General features: G+C 40.8%; 2 protein-coding genes across 2 annotated transcripts; one reads left to right on the forward strand and one right to left on the reverse strand.

The window, feature by feature from the left end:
* The first annotated feature begins 1967 nt into the window (after positions 1-1967).
* Positions 1968-12507, forward strand: LOC125891689 (transmembrane protein 198-like). The gene is made up of 5 exons (XM_049581112.1): positions 1968-2149; positions 4574-4864; positions 10238-10813; positions 11532-11659; positions 11815-12507. The coding sequence occupies exons 2-5, from the start codon at positions 4717-4719 to the stop codon at positions 11962-11964; spliced, it is 1002 nt and encodes a 333-aa protein (XP_049437069.1). The 5' UTR covers positions 1968-2149; positions 4574-4716; the 3' UTR covers positions 11965-12507.
* A 750-nt stretch (positions 12508-13257) lies between these two features.
* LOC125891690 (matrix metalloproteinase-19-like) lies at positions 13258-19176 on the reverse strand. The gene is made up of 9 exons (XM_049581113.1): positions 18632-19176; positions 16748-16836; positions 16505-16635; positions 16201-16413; positions 15532-15777; positions 15349-15447; positions 15082-15246; positions 14843-14970; positions 13258-14763 (listed from the first exon to the last, which is right to left on the reverse strand). The coding sequence occupies exons 1-9, from the start codon at positions 18746-18748 to the stop codon at positions 14524-14526; spliced, it is 1428 nt and encodes a 475-aa protein (XP_049437070.1). The 5' UTR covers positions 18749-19176; the 3' UTR covers positions 13258-14523.
* Positions 19177-19776: the final 600 nt, after the last annotated feature.

The following is a 19776-nucleotide window of genomic DNA, read 5'->3' on the forward strand; positions in this document are numbered from 1 at the left end:
TCAACCCTCGACTGGATGTGAAGTCTTTCATGCGCGACTGAAAACACATGTATGAATCTGCTCATAAGCTCTTGAGTTTAAGGAGACTTAGGGACTGTTTGTTATTTATGAGGGGGGGCGGGTGGTGCAAAAAGGCAGAGGCATGTCAAATAATTTTTAAGCACTAGGGAGGGTGTTATGTTTTTTAGTTTGGCTTAGGGGAGGTGCATGCAATCTTAAATGGTTGTGTTTTGTGTTTCTTTTACTGCAGATTTTTAAAGAAAACATGCCTTCCAAATCTGCATGGTCATGGATTTACAAAACATCTTTTTTTTCAGTGTTTGGACAAAATGCCAGAACACATAGAGAAAGCTACCTTTTCATATGCGTGTTTGTGTGCAGAAGGCCTCAGTTTTGTCTCTCACCAGCTCCGAGCATTGCCTCCATCCATCCACCAGATGTCCTCAGACTTTCCCACCTCTCCAAGTCACCTGACTCACTTGTAATAGCTCACCTGTTTTCCAGTCTTCCTCATCAGCCTGCTCACTCCCTGCCAGATTGTCAGTATTGCTTCCAGCCACCTGAACCTGCAACCTTAACCCTGAAATCTGCCTGTAAGCTTTTGAACTGTATCTGCACTTGTTTAATAAATCACTGACCTGTTCCTGTATGTCTGGATCGCTTCCTTGTTGCCTTGTTCTAAACTTCCTGACAGATGTTGGCTATTGTTGGTGCATTAGCTTAACTTGCACAGCAGTATTTTGTGCTGAAGAACTTTTTGCTGCTGTAGATGTTGAAAGTTGTGCTATTTCTGATTCCTTGAAATACAGCAGGGTAGTTTAATCTACAGCAAAGCATCATATTCTGTAAGATCATCATATATTTGTAGCGGTGCAGGGAACAACTTGCATTGCCATTTTCAAAGGGGTCTCTTGAACTCTCACTTCAAGATATGAATGAATGAGTCCCCCCTTAACTTATGAAGGCTTGTTCCCAGTAGCTTAAATGTTTTGTTCCTTACAGCCATTGTACTGCCGATCTGTATGTGGTTCTAAGGTAACAAAAACCCTACGATTCTCAGTTTCAGGTGATTATAAACTAATAAAAACATGGTTATGATTATTGTATTCCATGTCTGCCAATAAATGCCCCAAAATACTAGGAGAAGAAGGAGTTTTCCCAACACATTAAGGAAGCACTCATTGAAAGCCATTACAAAAAGCCGCCCCATGCTATGAAAATGTGCTCTGTCTAATGGGGGCCTCAGTTCGTTAGAAACATTCAACATTATGAAATTTAGAGATACATTCAGTGGATGAAAAATGTATCCTGTAGTAAGTAAATAACTAAAGCTGTCAGACAAATGTAGTGGAGTAAAAACCACATTTGCCTCTGAGACACGAAGTAGATGTATGAAGTTGCATAAACCTCAAATGGAAATACTACTGACAGTACTTGAGTTAATTTACTTAGTAACATTCCACTGCTGGTTGACACGCAAAGATTTTATTAATGGATCAGATGCAGTGGAGCTGAGGCTAATGGGAAAAGCATTAGTTTTGCATGTATTTGGTCATAAATTCATGAAAACTGACACTCCCATAGACAACGCTAAAACCCTGAGACATGAAGAATAGCTGTAGTTATTCCTCACAGACCCTGTACATTAATTTCCTAGTAAAGTCTGTCCAATAATGAGCGGCTTAAATGAAATTCTTCAGGAAAGTCCCTGAAAAAAAGACATTTTAGGGGTCAGAAGAGGCTCCACTGTAATATCCCTTTACCTCTGGCTGACGTTAACCTTAATTAAAAGTGCCACATGGAGTGAAATAAAGCTCTGACGTGCTGATGCAGAGACAAAGTCGAGGCTCCAGTAGGATCACGGTTAGTTAGTGAGAGCTTGGACTTTCAGCTGGCTCGGCCTTGGACTTGGCAGCAGCCGCCTACTGTCGCTGGGAGCAGATGGTCCCCCTCTCAGAGTCAGGCGTCAGCTGCTCACATGTGCACAGGTTGGACGCTGAGTCTCGCCCACAGCTCACAGAGGGAACGACACAGTCACACAGACTCTGACAGCTCCCTGTTGGCTTTACAGGAATGTGACAAACTACCACAGAAGACTGCTTCTCTGCTGAAGCTCACACTTTCTCTGTGAAGATATGCCTTATTCCAGGTAGGCCACAGATGTGTTATTTCTTCATGTCATGCTTTTATTTAAGAGAGATTTATCTTGTTTTTTATTACATATTTTGTTAGGAAATCCTTTGATCTTGTAGGTGATACTGTCACTTTATTGCCCAAAGACGTTACAGAAGTCATTTTTCATTAAGTGCAATTTCACAAAACCAAACCAATAAAAGAGGAATTATTTCAGGAGCTTTTCATCCTCTACACAGCACTCAATAAGTTTTATTTTTCCTGTAACCAACAAGAAAGTGTAAGTGTTTTTGTGTTTCACACTCACCTTTACGAGAGGACACAGAGTGAAGATAAACAGACAGGAGGATGGCTCACCTGCTAAAGCTCCTCTAATTCCATTTGCTGACCGTGAGATCTGCCTCAACAGCTTACAAAGTCCTCACAGTATTAAACACTGGAGCTAGACAGACGTTACACCGTGAGCCAACACAGGACAAGTCTGTAAACGTGATTCACACTTTAAGTTGGTTTTAGTGTCCTTCAGATAATTCATATTGAATTGCTAAAGTTTATAAGTGAGGCAAAGCTGTCACCAGTGGTTCAAAGTACTACTTTATGCTACTTTCCCACAACAGGTGAGAGGCAAAAATTGTACTTTCTAATTCATTACAGAAAAATGATAGTTCCTCTTTCATTCTGTACTGTGGGTTAAGATGCTATACTAGAGCACTGCTGCCACATTAAGACCTTTTTAAGCCCCTTTATGGTTCTTTAGGGGTTCTCTACTGGTTCTTTTCCTGGAAAACTAAACTAAACCAAACTAAACTAAGTTGGAGAACCAATAAAGAACCTTTTAACCCTGTGTATTGTACTTTGAAGGTTCTCTACTGTTTTTTCAGTTAGTTTAGTTTAGTGTACTGGGGAAGGAATAAAAACACTTTATTAAAATAGCCTACAAACTATGTATTTCCAGAGAAAAAGTTAAGTTAAAGCAGTGGCTATCAACTGTTTTGCCCCATGTGCATAGAAATATTCCAGGTTTGAATCATAATTTGTAAATGTTTACTACAGGATTCTGAAACTTTTAAGCCAACAGTTTGTACGAAATGATTAATAATCATATATATTTTATGTAAAAGTGTAATTTAGAAGCATGTTGACTTGTCCATGGTGTTATCTGGTATCATTTAAGGTCCCCCAGGCTAAAATGTAAAAACAATATAGTGTTATGTGGCACCTGTAATGTTTCTTTATAGCACTATTTGACGCTTCAGCCACGTCTCCTCGAAATTACATTTAAATACAACTGATTAGAAACAGCAAATATGTTTTAAGGAAAATGTAATGCTGAGCAAGTTATGTTTTGTATTAACATAATGAGGAAACATTGCAAAGTAACACATCTGGCAAGTCGCGAAAGTTGATACTGAATGAATCAGCCAAAACTGCAATACAGTATCCAGTCGTAGTGACTCCAGCATTACTATCTTTTTTTTATTACTTTCTTTAGTAACATTCGGCCGTGATCTTTCCCTAAAATGAATTAAAGTGCTTTTGTTGCCTAAACTGAGACAGAAGTCTGGATGTGAACCCAAAGTTCAAGATCCAAGATCCTGCATTTTGTACGCCTGCCATCCTCCGTCCAGTGGTACATGAGTGGTTCATGAATGTAGTGTTTTGTTACCTGAAAGAAAGGTTGTCTCTGAACATAATATGGGCAGCAACTATGTTACCACAACTATGTAATTAAGAAAGCACTTACATACAAATGTAATTTCTAGGAGACAGGGTCAAGCACCTATACCTTTTAAAAGATGGGCACCGTACAGCACCAAAATAAGTTCACCTATGATTAGAAGCCAAAGAGTACTGTTTAGCTGCATTTATATTTTGAGTAAGATTAATGATACAAAATATAATTAGCACTTAAATCAAGATATTATTGTAGGTTAAAAAGAGATCAGAGAGTATTTCTAGACTGTAGTATTTCTAGTTTTACTTAAACAAAGGATCTGAATACTTCTCTCACCACTTGCTTGTTTGTCAGCGGTTTGTTTTTGTCATATTGTTCAGTAAACGGAGTACCTAACCACATGCCGGGAACAATAAACCTGTATGACGGTGACCACGAGCCACAAGGTCATTTCCTCATCTGTATCCTGTTCCTAAACAAAAGAACCAGGAAAGAGAGACGTTGAACTCAGAGGGGATCCCCAGTTTCCTTCTCTGGTTCCTGAACAGGAAATTGGCACATGAGAAAGAGCCACATCCTCTCATGTCTACACTCAAATAACAACATGAATTCAAATCGAATAAAAGTAGTATTTTGAAGCATTACTTCCTAGGATGTTCATGAGGCGTGAAGACTGAGCTCTCAGGTCATCAGCCTGGAAAAACAAACTGAGTGGATCTGACTTTATGTTGCCATGGAAACTGACATAACTTTTGCTTTTTGCAGGTGCACAACGGGAAACTGTTTGGTTCAAGTTCTTCGTTTGGGAGCTTCCTCTTTTCCTGAACGCCACTTGGAGGACGTTCAAGTTTCCCCCCGTCAATGAACAAAGACCACCTGCACGGCAACAGCAGTGATAATCCTCTAAGATGGCAGTCACTTCACTTTATGTTACCGAGGAGCCCGGCTTAGCTGAGGTGGACATATGTACGCTTGAGATTAATATCAAGTATGATGTCATCCCAACTGTTGTCTGCTCCGTCTGCCTTTCATTTGGCCTCATCTACACCTTTTTCGGTATGTATCACAACACCAGGACTAATATTACCTGTAAACGCATATTACAGCAGTGAGGACGGTTTACTTTAAGTTCAACACGTCCCTGCTGTTCACTGTTTTCATGTTTCTCTAAATGTTTTATTAGCTCACCTGATGGCTTAAACCGGCAGTGGCAGGTGTCTGAAAGCTGTCAGGGTTTTAGGGTGGATAAGCACAAAGCTGGAGGAGGCAGATGGAGGCCTCTGTTTGAATTTGACACGGGCAGCATTAATGAGGTGCCACCTGTTGTAATGTGTGACATCACACTGCTTTTATAAAGTTAAACGTGATGAAAGCTTGTGTTAGTTTCAGTGGTGGAAAGTACATTTACTCAATTAATACACTTAAATATAATTTTGAGGCACTTCTGCAGCTTTATACTTGTATTCCCAAGACATCTCAGAGTGTATAGTCAACCCAATCACCAGAAAAAATGTTGACATTGTTTGTTTCTGCAAACCACAGATATGTTATTAGCAGATACATGAATACTTTCAATAATGCTATGGTTAAGGTGTAGTTCATTTTAGGCACAAAAACCACTTGGTTATGGTTAGGAAAAGATCATGTTTTGGCTCAAAATACCCGGTTTGTGGGGCACAATCCCGGCAGAAAACACAGCGATGGCTAGATAAAAAACAACCACTTTTCATGGCACTATCCCCGCTGGAAAAGCAGTTTTTGTTACCACATTACTTTAGAAACGCTTATCAGGGGTGTAAATTTAGACAGTTCAGGTAGTGTGGTTGCATTGGGGCCCGTGGGGTGGAGGAGCTCATAGAGAGAGCAGGCCCTTGGAAATTATTCAGATTGCCACCTTGGCCCCATCCCTACTTCCAGCTCCCTTGCTGGAACCACTACCATCTTCGAACTCAGCATTCATTTTAATCTCAGTTGCACACCTGTTAGGTTTTGTGACTGCATCTTGCACGGTTGTGACTTTATCACAATGACAAAATCTGTCCACAGACTGACAGACGATAAAAACACCAAACACAAAATACCCAAAACTGCTTCTACGGTAGTTTATTTAAATGGTGTCACCAGGACCACATTTTGCCATGATCACACACACACACACACACACACACACACACACACACAGTCTCACGAGGTGAAAACAGTGCCAGCTGGTGTGACATTGTTGAGGCAGGTAAATATTTATCAATAAATAAATCCATCCATCCTACTTCAACCGCTTATCCGAAGCCGGGTCGCGGGGGCAGCAGGCTGAGCAGAGTACTCCAGACTTCCCTCTCCCCAGCAACGCTTTCCAGCTCCTCCTGGGGGACCTCAAGGTGTTCCCAGACCAGATGAGATATGTAATCCTTCCAGCATGTTCTGGGTCTGCCCCGGGGTCTCCTGCCAGTTGGATGTGCCTGGAACACCTTTATCGGGGGGCACCCAGGGGGCATTCTGATCAGATACATGACCCACCTCAGCTGACCCCTTTCGACACAAAGAAGCAGTGGCTTTACTCCAATGTCCAAGCTCCTTACTCTATCTCTAAGGCTGAGCCCAACCATCCTTCTGGGAAGACTCATTTTGGCCGCTTGTATCCGTGACCTCATTCTTTCGGTCACTACCCAGAGCTCGTGACCATAGGTGAGGGTTGGGACGTAGATAGACTAGTAAATTGAGAGCTTTGCCTTCTGGCTCAGCTGTCTCTTCACCATGACAGTCCGGCACAGCGCTCGCATATTTGCTCTTTGGGGGGATTGAACTCCTTTGTGGTAGGAGCAGCCACTTGGCTGATAAATTAGTCTGCTACAGATGCGGACCAACAGAGAGTCAAATGATGATGCAATATTATAGATTAGGATAAAACTTGCTTGTTCTTTGAGGGGAAATTCACAAGCTACAAAGCGGTGTATAAAGTCATTAAAGTAAGGTCAAACTTTACCACCTGCAAAATTAAAGTGATGAACACATTAATGCTTCAATAATTAGAATCCAGTCTTTTTCCAGTTTTGCTTTAAGTAAAAAAAATTGAAAGCAAGACTTTTACTTGTAACAGAGTATTTCCACATTGTGGTATTACTACCTAAGTAACAGATCTGAGTGCATCTTTCAGCGCTGAGTTCTGACAGTGAAGTTGTTTTTCTGTGTAACAGCAGTTTGTAGAGCTGTATCTTGGGTAATAATGCTCTGAGGAGGATTTACCCCAAAAAAGCAATATGAGGCAAAAGAGTTCAACAAAGCTTTATTTCTGTTTCTATTTTCACTGAGAAAATATGTGGACACAAATCCAATAAATACAAACTGTGAGCCTGATTAGGAGGAGTGTGACCTGTGGACACAAAACATGTGACATTATGTAAACACACGCTGCCCTGAAGTCTGTGCTCCTGCAGCAACTCTCGCAGTGTTGCATAAGGAATTTTAAGACTGTAAATAATTAATCATTTGAAGAAAATCAACAGTGTCAGTGGTGCAGGCGGACGGAGCATTGTCGGAGTTGTCTCAGCTCTGAGTTCTGATATTACTCACATTAAAAGTGTTAGTGACAGATGTTGGAGCTGGACATGAAAACTGTAACGAATTAACTTACAAATGAATTTCAGCGATGTGTGACCCGTCAACATCAGCAGGGTCTTCCAAGCAGCTTTCAGTTAAAATTCTGTCAGAGTACTGTAGTGTTATGAAACTGCTTCTCAGTGTTGGAGCATTTACATTTAGGTCAGTGAGGACATTCAGAATCTATATGCTAATATCCAAACTAAAAGCAGGCTGTACTTCATCACATTTACAGTGTATTCAAGTTGCTCAATGGCTCAATTTTCACCATTTTTACAACTATAATTTGCAAAACTCCAAATGCTGTATTCCAAATATTGGCCTCAAAGTCTCATAAACATCATAAAACTCATTATGGCTCAAATTAAAACTGCTATTATCAAATAATGTTAGAAAACAGATTAAAATGAAGGTTTGCATGTTCATAACCTCAAAATTATTCAAATTGCAGTGAAAGAAAAATGTGCAATACATGCAGAGATCATGATTTTAAATGTTTTGGAGCAGTGGTTCCTAGCTGGTCCAGCCACGGGGTCCAGATTTCTCGTAAGTCATCGGTTCAAGGTCCAATAATGCTTAATAACTTAAGAATTGCATGCTTGCGTTTGGCCATGCAACTCTGTCTCAGTCTCGCCGAAGTCCGGTGCTTGGGCACCTCTGGCATCAGACACTATATATACTTTATTAATTATTAATTCAATTTTTTCCACTCTTGTTGTCAATTACACACAGGCATGCACAAACAGGACCTATACATACACTAAGTGGAGAGATGTCAGAGTGAGGGAGCGGTTGGGGCAAGGGCACCTTGGGAGTGCCCAGGAAGTGAACTGACACCTCTCCAGCTACCAGTCCACGCCGGGACTTGAACAGGCGACCCTCCAGTTCCCAACCCAAGTCCCTATGGACTGAGCTACTGCTTGTGTGTTTGGCCTTGTCGTCAAGCTAGTGTGCGGTTGTAGAAGTCTGTTATTCACTCACTATACAGCAGGAACGGCACTTCAAAATAAATGCTTTGATTTGGAAATTTGCTGTACTTCAGAATAAAGTGTTAAACTTGAAACATTCGCATGTCACTTGCGGATCATTTAGAATGGACTCACAACCCACTTTTGGACTGCGACCCACCAATTGGGAACCGCTGATCATTTTATTTAGTGAATGTGCTGTATTACTGTAATATGAATGATGTAGTCTAGTGCCTAAATGATGACTGTGATTGTTTTTGACTCAATAAGTTTACTTTTTTCAGCATCCTTCACAAAGTTTGTTTCAGTTCAAGACCCCAAAACCATAGATATTTCTATCACTTAACTTATAAATTTCAATTAAAACACAGTAAACTACAATAATGCTGTAATGGAATGCTTACAAACAGTGAGTCAGTGGTCTGTACACTTTGTAGTAAGCATAAAAACTTGTGCTAATATGAAGTGGCTTATTTTGAGGGCAGGGAACATTATTGTGTTCTGCACTTTGTGTGTGAAGACAGTATTTTGTGTTTAAAAGCAAGAAACAGCAAGTCAGTTTGGCTCTTTGCATTTAGAGTTTTCCATATTGAAACTTTCATTTAAAGTAATCATAAAATACTTTAATATAGGGATGGAAGGTTTGACTCTTTTTACTGACTCAAGTTTGTATGAGTCACTCACTAAAGGAAGTCATATTTTAATTGACTTAAGTCACCAGGTCAGTATCCCAGAGCTTGGTGAATCCACCAGCAGCCCCAGCGCCCACAGAGCAGGCGCATCAGAGCCAGCTGGGCCATCTAAGTTACAGTTTGGCCCTCTGTTAATTTGAATGGGGATAATGTAATTTAATTGTGCAGCTCTTCTAGACTCTCCAAATGTTACCGTACCAAATGGATCAAATTCTGATGATGTCATTTTGAGACGGTCGTGATGCTCAAAAAATGTATCCACCATGTTTCAGCTGCTCCATTTCCTGTTACTGTGTCTGAGAAAAATGTTTTTGGACCCCTGTTGCACCAGGAAGTTGTAATTACACGGTTTGACCACTATGTCTAATTGGCCTCAGACCTTGGTGCTGTTCCTGGGGGCTCGCTCAGAAGCACTCGACCGGTTTCAGGGTTTCTCAACTTGAGCTGACAGCTGAGTATGAAGTGATATCAGTGAGTGATTCATGCAGCCTGAGTCAGACCTTTGAAACAAGCACCAAAGTGATTACTTTTCTCACAGGGCTTGGTTAATACAGTAATTAACTTGATGCATTTCCACAAATCCAGTCAATATAAGAGTCACAAAAAAGTTTGAGTGACAGGGCCCCCCCTGACATGCAAAATGTCACTCACATTAATACATACCAACCAGGAAAAAGAGTCAAAATGACCTAAAGAAAGATGAAACAACTGAACAGTGACACAAAAAGACTACTAAGAGATGCAAACCAGCTGCAAAGAGACACAAAGAGACTCGTGATGACTATGAAAAGGGGCAAAACAACCACAAAAAGGCACAAAATGACTACAACGAGATACAAGGCAACTACAAATAATTCTAAATGACTACAGAAAGACTCAAAATGACCACATATAGTGTTGAAATCACCACAGAGAGACTCAAAACTACAGAGAGACGCGTAATGGCTACAAAGAGATGCAAGACATCAACAAAAAGAGGCTAAACAAAGTCAATGTGTTTTCCTCCTTTGTAGAAGAGGTGTGTGGGGATTTCTTCATGTCTGTTGAGGGGCCCACTGTCTCATAATCTGCCCATGCTCACACATTACTACTGTAACACACCATGGACCTTTGTACATATGGATGACTATAACTTTATTATAGTCATATAACTTTATTTTCATTGTTCTTTTCAGGATACCGCTGCTTCAAGATGGTCATGTTCTTCTCTGGCTTCATGTTTGGCTCAGCAGCCGTTCTCCTGCTGTACCACAAAGAGCCCCTGTTGGACGCCCAGCTGGGGTCAGAGACAAAGGCAGGGATTGGCTTGGGCGTGGGGGTGCTCTGCGGGCTGATGACCATGCTGGTGTCCACAATAGGACTCCTGCTCAGCGGCCTGCAGCTGGGGAGCCTGCTCTCCCTCGCCATCCTGCTGGTCATCGGACAGTTTCACAGCCTCACTCCAGTGTGGCTGCCTCTCTGTGTCGTACTGGCCGCCAGCATCGTCACCGGGCTCTTCACACTTCAGTGGCAGAAACTGTTCACCATTGTCTACACATCTGTGTTTGGAGCCACCACTGTGATGCTGTGTGTGGATTACCTGGTGGGGACGTTTAGGCTGCCGGAGCAGGTGTATGATATGTTTTGTCAAGGCGTCCCACGTCCACTCTGCTGGTTTAACTGGGCGATCACTGGGATATGGCCTGTTCTGGGTCTGATAGGTGCGTTGGTGCAATGGAGGTTTACTGCCAAAGGAGTATCACACACAGAAGGTGAGTTTAATTCAATCTGCACTAACGGATGCATTCAATTTTATGTTAAAGGGTCAGTTCAGCCTGAAATCATTAGATTAGAGTAAAATATCATAATGCAAATAAAGTGCACTAACAATACATTTACAGAAAATCTCATTAAAGGTTTTGCAGAGAAACATGTTGCACATTATTTCTAAATTATTACGATCAGACACCTTCAATTAGGTGAAAAATGGTCACATGAGGGGCACCTACTAGCTCACCTGGTAACGCAGGCACACCATGTACAAAGGCTGTGTCCGTGTCGCAGTGACCAGGGTCCAATTCCGACCCACGGCCCTTTGCTGCATGTCATTCCCCTCTCATTCTCCCCTCACACTATAGCTGCCCCATCAAATAGAGGCAATAAGCCCCAAAAAATGTCTTTAAAACGGTCAAATGACCGGCAGCAACAGCTGGCAAACATGATTTCTGGAAAGGGACATTGCTGTTGAGTTTTACAAATGTATTGTTTTGGTGCTTTGGACACCACAAGCGAGCAAGTGACGTATAGTTGCATTATACTGGAGAGAAGGCAGACATCTCTACGGCCAATATCTCTAACACACTGTAACTCACACCAAAACAATCTAGATTGATAGACAACATTACAAGTAAGAGGAATTAACTGTCACTTTAAATTTGAGCTCAAAACCACCATTAACTTTATTTTTTCTCCCCTTTCAATGCTTCCCAGCTGCACACAAAAAACACAACAAACATGCTAAGAAGCACAGATACAGAGAGTCAAGAAGAAGACCTCCACCACCCCGTCGGCGCAGGCCTCCAACGCTGAAACGCTATGCTGGGGACGTCCTGGCACCGGTCAGTGGCTGAGATTCAAATGAATCATTCAGAGAGGAGTGCAGCCATGACAATCAGTGTTCTCAGTTCCCTCTGATAGCCTGACAAATAACCTCATCACATAAAATGACAGTGGACGGTCGGTGCAATAACAGTGTCTCCTCCTCCTGTTTCAGAGTTACCTCCAGAGCCTTCAGGAGCGCCAGATGGGAACAGGCTCCTCCGCCAGCAGCATCAGCACCATTACACACACTCTGATAGACTTTGACTTTGAGACGGGCTCCATGGTGCCTCTGACTGCTGCCTCGCCTGTTTTTACGGTCTGAAGGAGCAAATATCTGTATTATCATACACTGATAACTGAACATTCCTCTGAGATGTTCACTTACATGGAGACATTTCAACCAGCTTCACCATAATAATCATAATCATCAACATGCACACGGTGTGATTTGAGATGCTCGGAGATCATCCCCCGAATTACAGCAACACAACATGCAGTCATCAGACTCATGATCATCAGCAGTTTATCTCACAGACGCTTTGTGTTGCACAGTCGAGCTGTTTTCTTTCACAAGATGACATAATAATCTTTTGTTCTTCAATTACAATGTACCACGTGTCTACATTAGATTGGGTTGTAATTCTTTTGAAGTTCAAGTGTTACTGTTATAAAAAATTAAGTCATATCAAAATATTGCAAGTAAAATAAGGATATACATTAAAACAAACAAATAGGGATTGTTTGACAATAAACAAATAAATCATTGATTTAACAGGAATAAGACAGCTTGGTAGTGTGTTGTTTTTGTCTAATGTGTCTAAAAGCAAGACTGTGTTACACCAAAAGCAAAAATTAAAGGAGCAATCTGTAGATTTCTGGGGATCTGTTGGCAGAAAATGGAATAAAATACTTATGATTATGTTTTCATTAGTGTATAATTACCCAAAACTACTAATACTTGTGTTAGTTTATAAAGAATATCTCATATCTACATAGGGAACAGGTCCTCCTCCATGGAGCCCACCATGTTGCACCGTCATGTTGCTACAGTAGCCCAGATTGGACATACCAAACACAAGATAGAACCTTGCATGCAAGCCCCACGTAACAGCGCTGGGGTTTGAAGCCAATTTGACATTGCAGCCACTTACACCGTCTTACATTGTAAAAGAGACGTCTGTCAATCACTGAATGAATTTCTTCGAGCATCACAACCCCCATGAAATGACTCATTTCACTACTGGGATTTGATCACTTCAGTCTGATAACATTTCAAAAGTCTAGAACAGCTGCACAATTAAATCATTTTATCCCTATTTAAGGGAAGTTAGCTGCTCGGCCAGCTGAAGTCTCTGGCACGCTTGCTCTATGGGCCCAACAATGTGGAAGATCTGGGTAATTTTATACCCAGGAAGTCAAACTTTTTTAGCTTAATGTGCCACTCAGCAACTTTCATAAGACTGACAGAGCCTTGCTTCTAAAGCTGTATCAAGTTCTCTTTATATGTCCATGCTTTCAGGTTTTTATGTTACCTGAAGGCCACCATAGGTTCAACTCCGTATGGAAAGGGAGGAGTGAGCAGAGGGGTTTTCAGTTGATTGCAATCTGCAACTTCACTGCTAGATACCACTTAATCCTAAATATGGACTTGAATTGTACAGCACCTTTCTAGTCTTCTGGCCACTGAAAGCACTTTTACACAACAGAGTCACATTCACCTTTTCACACACCAGTGGCCAAGGTGCAAATCAGTATAAATGCACTCACACACCAATCAGGAGCAATTTGGGTTCAGTATCTTGTCCAAAGATATCCCTCGACATGCAGACAGAGGAGAAACCTGGGATCTAACTGCCAATTAGAGGACGACCCGCTCTACCTCCTGAGCCACAGCCGTCCTAAATACTGCTCCTTTAACAGTCAGTGATGGCAGTTACTCCACAAACAAAACCCATCTTAAGTTTGCTAACACTGACTAACATTAGCTGTCATAATACAGCAGCAAAACCATTGAGTGTACTGAGAGGAAGCAGGTGTTATTTCATCTTTGGAAAAAAAAATCTCTTTTAGCCACAAGTCCCTGCACACCCACACGAGTGTTCTCAGTTTCATTTGTTTTGCTCTGGCTGAGGTTGAAGTTGTCCAGAGGTGACACAAGTATTCATTTTAGTTTCATTTGATTAGTTTATTTGAAAACAATAGACAGCCTACACATTTAATTTTCAACTCTGGTTGTTCTCTGCAAAAGAAATGTTAAAACAGAAATATTAAGAACTGACGTTTATTAAGGACTTTACAGCTGTGAAGCTTTAAGAGGATGTTCTGATAAGAATTCAAAGATGTGAGTTGTTTCACACAGCTGCAACAAAACTAACATGAGAATGAGGCAGATGTCGATTTAAATATGGTTCTGGTTGAGGTGAATCGCAGGTGTGCGGGTGCTTACTGTTATTCAATAGTCCTTGCAACAGGCTTTTCGCATGCAAGACATGACTGGGGGAAAGCACAGGCGTAAATAATAATAAAGCAATCATTAACATTATTAGCAACAACTGTGCTTTTCCTACAATGACAGTCAAAACGTCTGATGTGAAAAAGCCGTTGTAAACACCTTGTCAATGGATAACAACATTTAATCTTACTGAATCACACAGACCAAAGTCTTAGTTTGTCTTATTCTATTGCATGTATGTGAATAACTACTTTTTAAATAATAATATAAACAAAAAATACATATTCTTTGTGTTGATTTCATGCAGCCTGTGTTTCCAAAAAATAATAATACTCTAATTCCTTCAAATAAATAAGCATCTCTCTGTTTTTATACTGAATCATTCTGCAGGGTAACATTTGTGTTGAATCCCCGGTGGCCTCTTGTGGTTCAGTCGTCACACTGCATCCAGCGTGCGGCGATGCTCAGAGGGTAGGCCTTCTCAACTGCCTGGTGGTGCTGGTTTACACGCCAGTACTGAGTGCCTTTAAACAAGTATATGTGGCCATTTGTCCATGTGAACGCAGCATCAGTATTACTGGGAGCCCCGTGGAAGAGCTGTCCAATAGGTTTGGGATATGAGCTGAAGTCTGTCGAGCCAATTTCATCCCACTGCCAGTATCCAGAGCCCTGAAATCACCAGTAAATGAAACAGATATTTAATAAATGTCTCATGATAGATTGAGGGAAATATTGTGTCTGCACTTACTTTGAAAAAGATAAGTTTTTTGTTCTTATTGAAGTAGAAGGCTGAATCAATATTAGCAGGGATGTTGGCCAGGCGTTTAGGGAATCCGTGGTCAAGTTTGAAGCTTGAGTATCTCCATACTTTGTCATCTTTGAATGAAAAAGAGGAGTGCATTGCATTTTAAACTGCCAGCTAAAATCCTGTCAGCTTCGTACATTACAATCTGGTGAGACATATTTGAAATTATGAAATGAATCCACCTTTCAGAAAATAGGATTTGCCGGTCCGCTGAGAGTGGACAGCTGCATTGAGGCTCCCTGGCAGCTCCTTCCACAGTGCAGAGATCAGGACGGGAGTGTTGTAGCCAGAGCTGGACATCGTCCACACGTACTGACCACTGAAGACATATGTCTTCCGCAAAGGACCTGCAGGGACACAATGCAGGAGAAAACAGAGCTGTAAGTTAATGCATTACTGATACAGAGACATGTTTTATTTCTGTCCTAAAGGCACCAGAGTCTCTATACCCAGCATCACTGCATCCAGAGTGGCCTTGCAAGGATTTGGAATACCTCCTGGTACAATGTGACTTGGCTTTCTGGGCGGAGGAGTCTTCCCTGGCTTTCCTAAAAGAAACAACACTGCACTTGTATAAACTGTACTTCAAAGACCATACACACACTGACACCGTGGCTCTACTCTGATGTTACCATATAAAGCCTGGATCCCTCGTATGTCATCTGGATGTAGCTTGAAGTCTGAGCGGTATCCGTTGTAAACAGGTCCCATCAGTGCGCTGTAGTGTTGTGAGTGTCCCAGGCCGAGAGCGTGGCCTATCTCGTGGGCTGCAACGATCCTCAGGTTGGAGCCGGAGTTCTTTCCTTCTGTCCACACTTCATCTTCATCAAAATGCACAATGCCTGACTCAGGGGCATCAGCGTGGGCCAAAACATGACCTTAATGATAAAGCAAGAATTCTTCAAATCATCGTTTCAAGTGTCCGCCAGCTTCCATCAAAAGTTTTGAGATACAAACTCATTATTTTTGAGAAATTTTCTCATTATTTAAAGATAGTAAGTCACTTATTAAAGATAGGAAAGCCATTAATTTAAGTAAATAACACATTATCTTGAATATTATCTCATTTTAAGACTCATTATTTTAAAAGTTTCCCATTATTTTGAGACACCAACTCCTTAATTTGAGATACTGAATCATTATTTTGAGGAAGTTTTTTATTATTTTGAGATACTAAGTCATTAATTTGCCATTCTAGGAAGTCACTCATTATGATTATTATACTCCATCATTGTAATGGGTCTCCATAGATCACAAAACTTTTCAAGGAATGGCAAACATTTCAAGAAAGTTGTTCCCACCTCGTCCATCAAAGGGAACCGGACACGACTTGTCTTTTCTGTGAAAGGAGATCCTTATGTCTGCTCTTCCTCGCTGCAGCTCCTTGAACTTTAAAGGTGACACATCGCTCCAGTACTTAAAAGCACTCTGGATGGCCAAACGGGTCTTACTCTGACCCAAGTCAGGGGTGTAATTGTAGATCCTGTAGGTCAGCATCTTCTTACGCCAGTGGCCTGTTCAATCAGGAAATATTCACAAGACTTACCAAGCAATATTGCAGTAAAAATCAGGATCTGAGTGTATATCAAGAGTTCTGTTTCCCACCCATGACTCGATATTTGAGAGATTTGTTATTGAAAGAGTCTTCCACTCCACACCGAGGTCTGTTCATCATCGCCAGAGTGGCTGAATCTAGTTTTCCTGATATTTGAAGGTTTGTTGCTTTCTGAAAGATTCTGACAAACAAAGGAAAGAAATAAACATATAAATCTGGGGTATAGGTAAAAACAGAGGAAAATATGTTAAGCTCGAGTTCACAAAGTGGTAAAGACAATGAAAAATGGTCACCTTAGTGCTTCCACTATCTCCTCAGCTGGATGGTTTTGGCCTTTACTGTCCAGTGGGATGTGCAGATAGCCGTACTTCCTTAAATATGCCTGAAGAGAGAGCACTGATTGTAAAGTGATGGAAGAAGTATTTCTTCAATGACACACTGTATAAACACTCCAAGTATGGCATTCAAAATGTTACTTATAAATAAAACTAATAAAATGTTCCTAAATGGGGCAGAGGACTTTTGTCTGTTCAGAGGCTCAGCTGAAAACTAAAGGGGACTGAGCGTTTGCTGTCAGGGCCCCGAGTCACTGGAACAGTCTGCCCGAGGAAATCAGGTCAGCCAAGTCAGTGATCCCTTTGAAGTCCTTTCTTAAAACACACTTTTATTGGAGAGCCTTTCCTGATTTTACCTGAGTTTTAAGTTAATTTAAACTGTGTTTTATTTCCTTAGGTTTTATATACTCCTGGTTTTTATCAGTTCTTTTAAAACTTGGTGTTTTCATGTCTTGTCTCTTTTAATTATTGACATGTAAAGCACTTTGTAACTCTGGTTTTAAAAGCGCTTTATGAGTCATGATTATCATTAAAATCATAAAGATTATAAAAGTAAAAGTACTCATTCGGCAGAATAATTCCTATGACATTGTTATATTATTTATCATGATCACTCATGTTTTCAGTTTGGTTTGTTTGTTGGTTTGTCAGCAGGATTACAGAAAAACTACAGTGGCCTGATATTCATAAAACTCAGTGGAGGGGTGTTAGCGTGGGCCAAGGAGGAACCCATACATTTTGCAGGGGATATGAATCACAGGGCGGATACACAAATTATTCCTCACTTTTGTTGACAGTGTGAGATAGGGCACTTGGCCCTAGGTCTGTGCTCTCTGAATGCTCATCTAGATATTGATGCATTTACATGTAGGTAGGCTACTTTGCAGACTTTTCCTATCATGCCCCTCTTTGTAAGCCAAAAAAAGTTCATGCCCCCACACACACCACAATTTTTTTTTATCGACCCTTACCAATAATTGGGGAAGCAACTAATAAAAAAGAATCTATGTTGAATTTTAGTCAAATAAAGGTCAGCATGATTGCATCAGTAAACTCTTGTTTGTTTATTTTACCTACATAAATGATATTCATTCAACTTTGTTTCACTCTGTGTTTTATCCCCTGGTCATCCACGCCCCACCTGCAGTGGCTCTGTGCCCCCCCAAAGGTGGTCCACCCCACAGTTTGAGAACCACTGCTTTAATGTCCTAACAGATTGAGGTGTTTATTGTAACGACTTACAGGGTAGTGAAATCTACAGCAGAACTTATTTTTGTCATCATTTGTTTTGTTTGCAAAATCATGATCTACAAAATAACTGTAGGCTGTATGATTGTAGAAAGACATTTTACTGACACCTTTTCAAAAACACTAAAGTCTCAACAATGTCTTAGAATTTGTTTTGCAAGATGCAACAAGTCCTGTCACAGGGTTGTTTTTGGTGCCCTGGATGAAACGCTAGGCAGCACTGATATCATCGAAGTGAATTGTTGGCATTAGTGGCTGCAACACAAATGATCTCTTCTACATTTCTTTCAACAACAGACATGATACATTATTATAACCAAAATCATCCCCTCAACCAAAATAAATAATTAATTTCCTGCAGTATGGACAGCTTAGACTGCACCATCACTGGTTTTATATTGCATATAGCATATAGATTATACATAATCACAATCAGTGTTATTAGGCAGCTTCAAACTGTAAAAAAGATGGATAAAGACTTAAATCAGGACATTTACCTCTAAGAAAAACTTGAAAACTGATCACAGGTTTTGTTTTTACAGTTTTGTAGGACAAATTTATGTTTCAACATCTCATCTTCCTTAAGTTTCTTACCACTGCTTCAGTAAATTCTTCTCTCCTCAGGCCGACAGATGAAGCTGTGATCAGCAGCACAAGAAGCACCATTAACTCCAGTTTATATTCCATTTTCCAGTTTGGGTCTTTTCCCATCACTATGGGGAAATAAAAACTTCTCAACTAATAATAAACAAGTTCTGGATTGTTTTAAGCATCTCTGGAGACTGCCGTTCCTCCATCTACATCCATCCTCAGAGTATTAGTCCCCTCTGAGTCAGGGCTGAGGCTGTTGTCTTAGTTTGGGGATCCAGTTTTTATACCATCAAGTGTCTGTTCAGGACGGCCTCAAAGCCACATAATAAACCTTTTACAAGAATGTGATGCGTGGACGACCAAAACCAACCAATACATATTTCCGACACTAACAGCCTGTTCACGCCTTCTTACACCATCATTTAGAGCCATTTGTCTTGAAGCGTTTAAGAATAACTTCCGAGTAATTTTGTTTACGTCAAAGGAAGCAAATTAATTCAGTGTTAACTCCAAAAAACGAGATTATCTGCCCACTGCCTGTTAAAGGTGATGGCTTATAACCACTTATGTCACTGTGGTGAAACTTTCTTGATATTTAATCCAGCTGCAACACTTTGCAGGTGAATAATTTTCCAGACGACATGAATTAGTGTGACAGACGTACCAGAAATACTGCTTTATGTTTGTGAAACAATATTTCACATAAATTCTTTCACCTCATGGTTACAGCTCTATGAGGAAAACAACTAACCACACTTCCTCCACCAGACAACAGCTAATTATATTGTTCACAATGTAGGAGCCCATTCAAGGAAAAACAATGACGCCCCCGTGTAACCATCGCTACAAATCGTCCTCTGAATGGAGACAGAGAACGCCTCCTTAAACACTGTGAGATGCAGCTCATAAAAAATGAGTGGACAGATGGGAGCGAGACTCAGACGTGCTTAAAGCAATTATATGTACTAAATTTAAGCACAGGTTCAATTTTAACGCCAAGAAACACTGGACAGTTCCTGATAGCTCATCATCAAGAGCATCTTTTCTTTGCAGACATACAGTTTCCTGCCCTGGATTCTGCCTCTCAGGCATAGCACAAATTCTTCCACCTTTGCCACCTTAAACTTAACTTAAAGGCAGATTTTCAA

Source organism: Epinephelus fuscoguttatus, linkage group LG7, assembly GCF_011397635.1.
Source record: "Epinephelus fuscoguttatus linkage group LG7, E.fuscoguttatus.final_Chr_v1".
Taxonomy (NCBI): domain Eukaryota; kingdom Metazoa; phylum Chordata; class Actinopteri; order Perciformes; family Serranidae; genus Epinephelus; species Epinephelus fuscoguttatus.

Bases quoted from the DNA above. Each gene is read 5' to 3' on its own strand.
- LOC125891689 (XM_049581112.1), top strand. From the start codon at position 4,717: ATGGCAGTCACTTCACTTTATGTTACCGAGGAGCCCGGCTTAGCTGAG. The intron at 10,814-11,531 runs GTGAGTTTAATT...AATGCTTCCCAG, and splicing joins AGGAGTATCACACACAGAAG to CTGCACACAAAAAACACAAC. The intron at 11,660-11,814 runs GTCAGTGGCTGA...CTCCTGTTTCAG, and splicing joins CTGGGGACGTCCTGGCACCG to AGTTACCTCCAGAGCCTTCA.
- LOC125891690 (XM_049581113.1), bottom strand. From the start codon at position 18,748: ATGGGAAAAGACCCAAACTGGAAAATGGAATATAAACTGGAGTTAATG. The intron at 15,247-15,348 runs GTATAGAGACTC...GTGTCCCTGCAG, and splicing joins TCTGGATGCAGTGATGCTGG to GTCCTTTGCGGAAGACATAT. The intron at 14,971-15,081 runs GTGGATTCATTT...TTTCATTCAAAG, and splicing joins CAAATCCTATTTTCTGAAAG to ATGACAAAGTATGGAGATAC.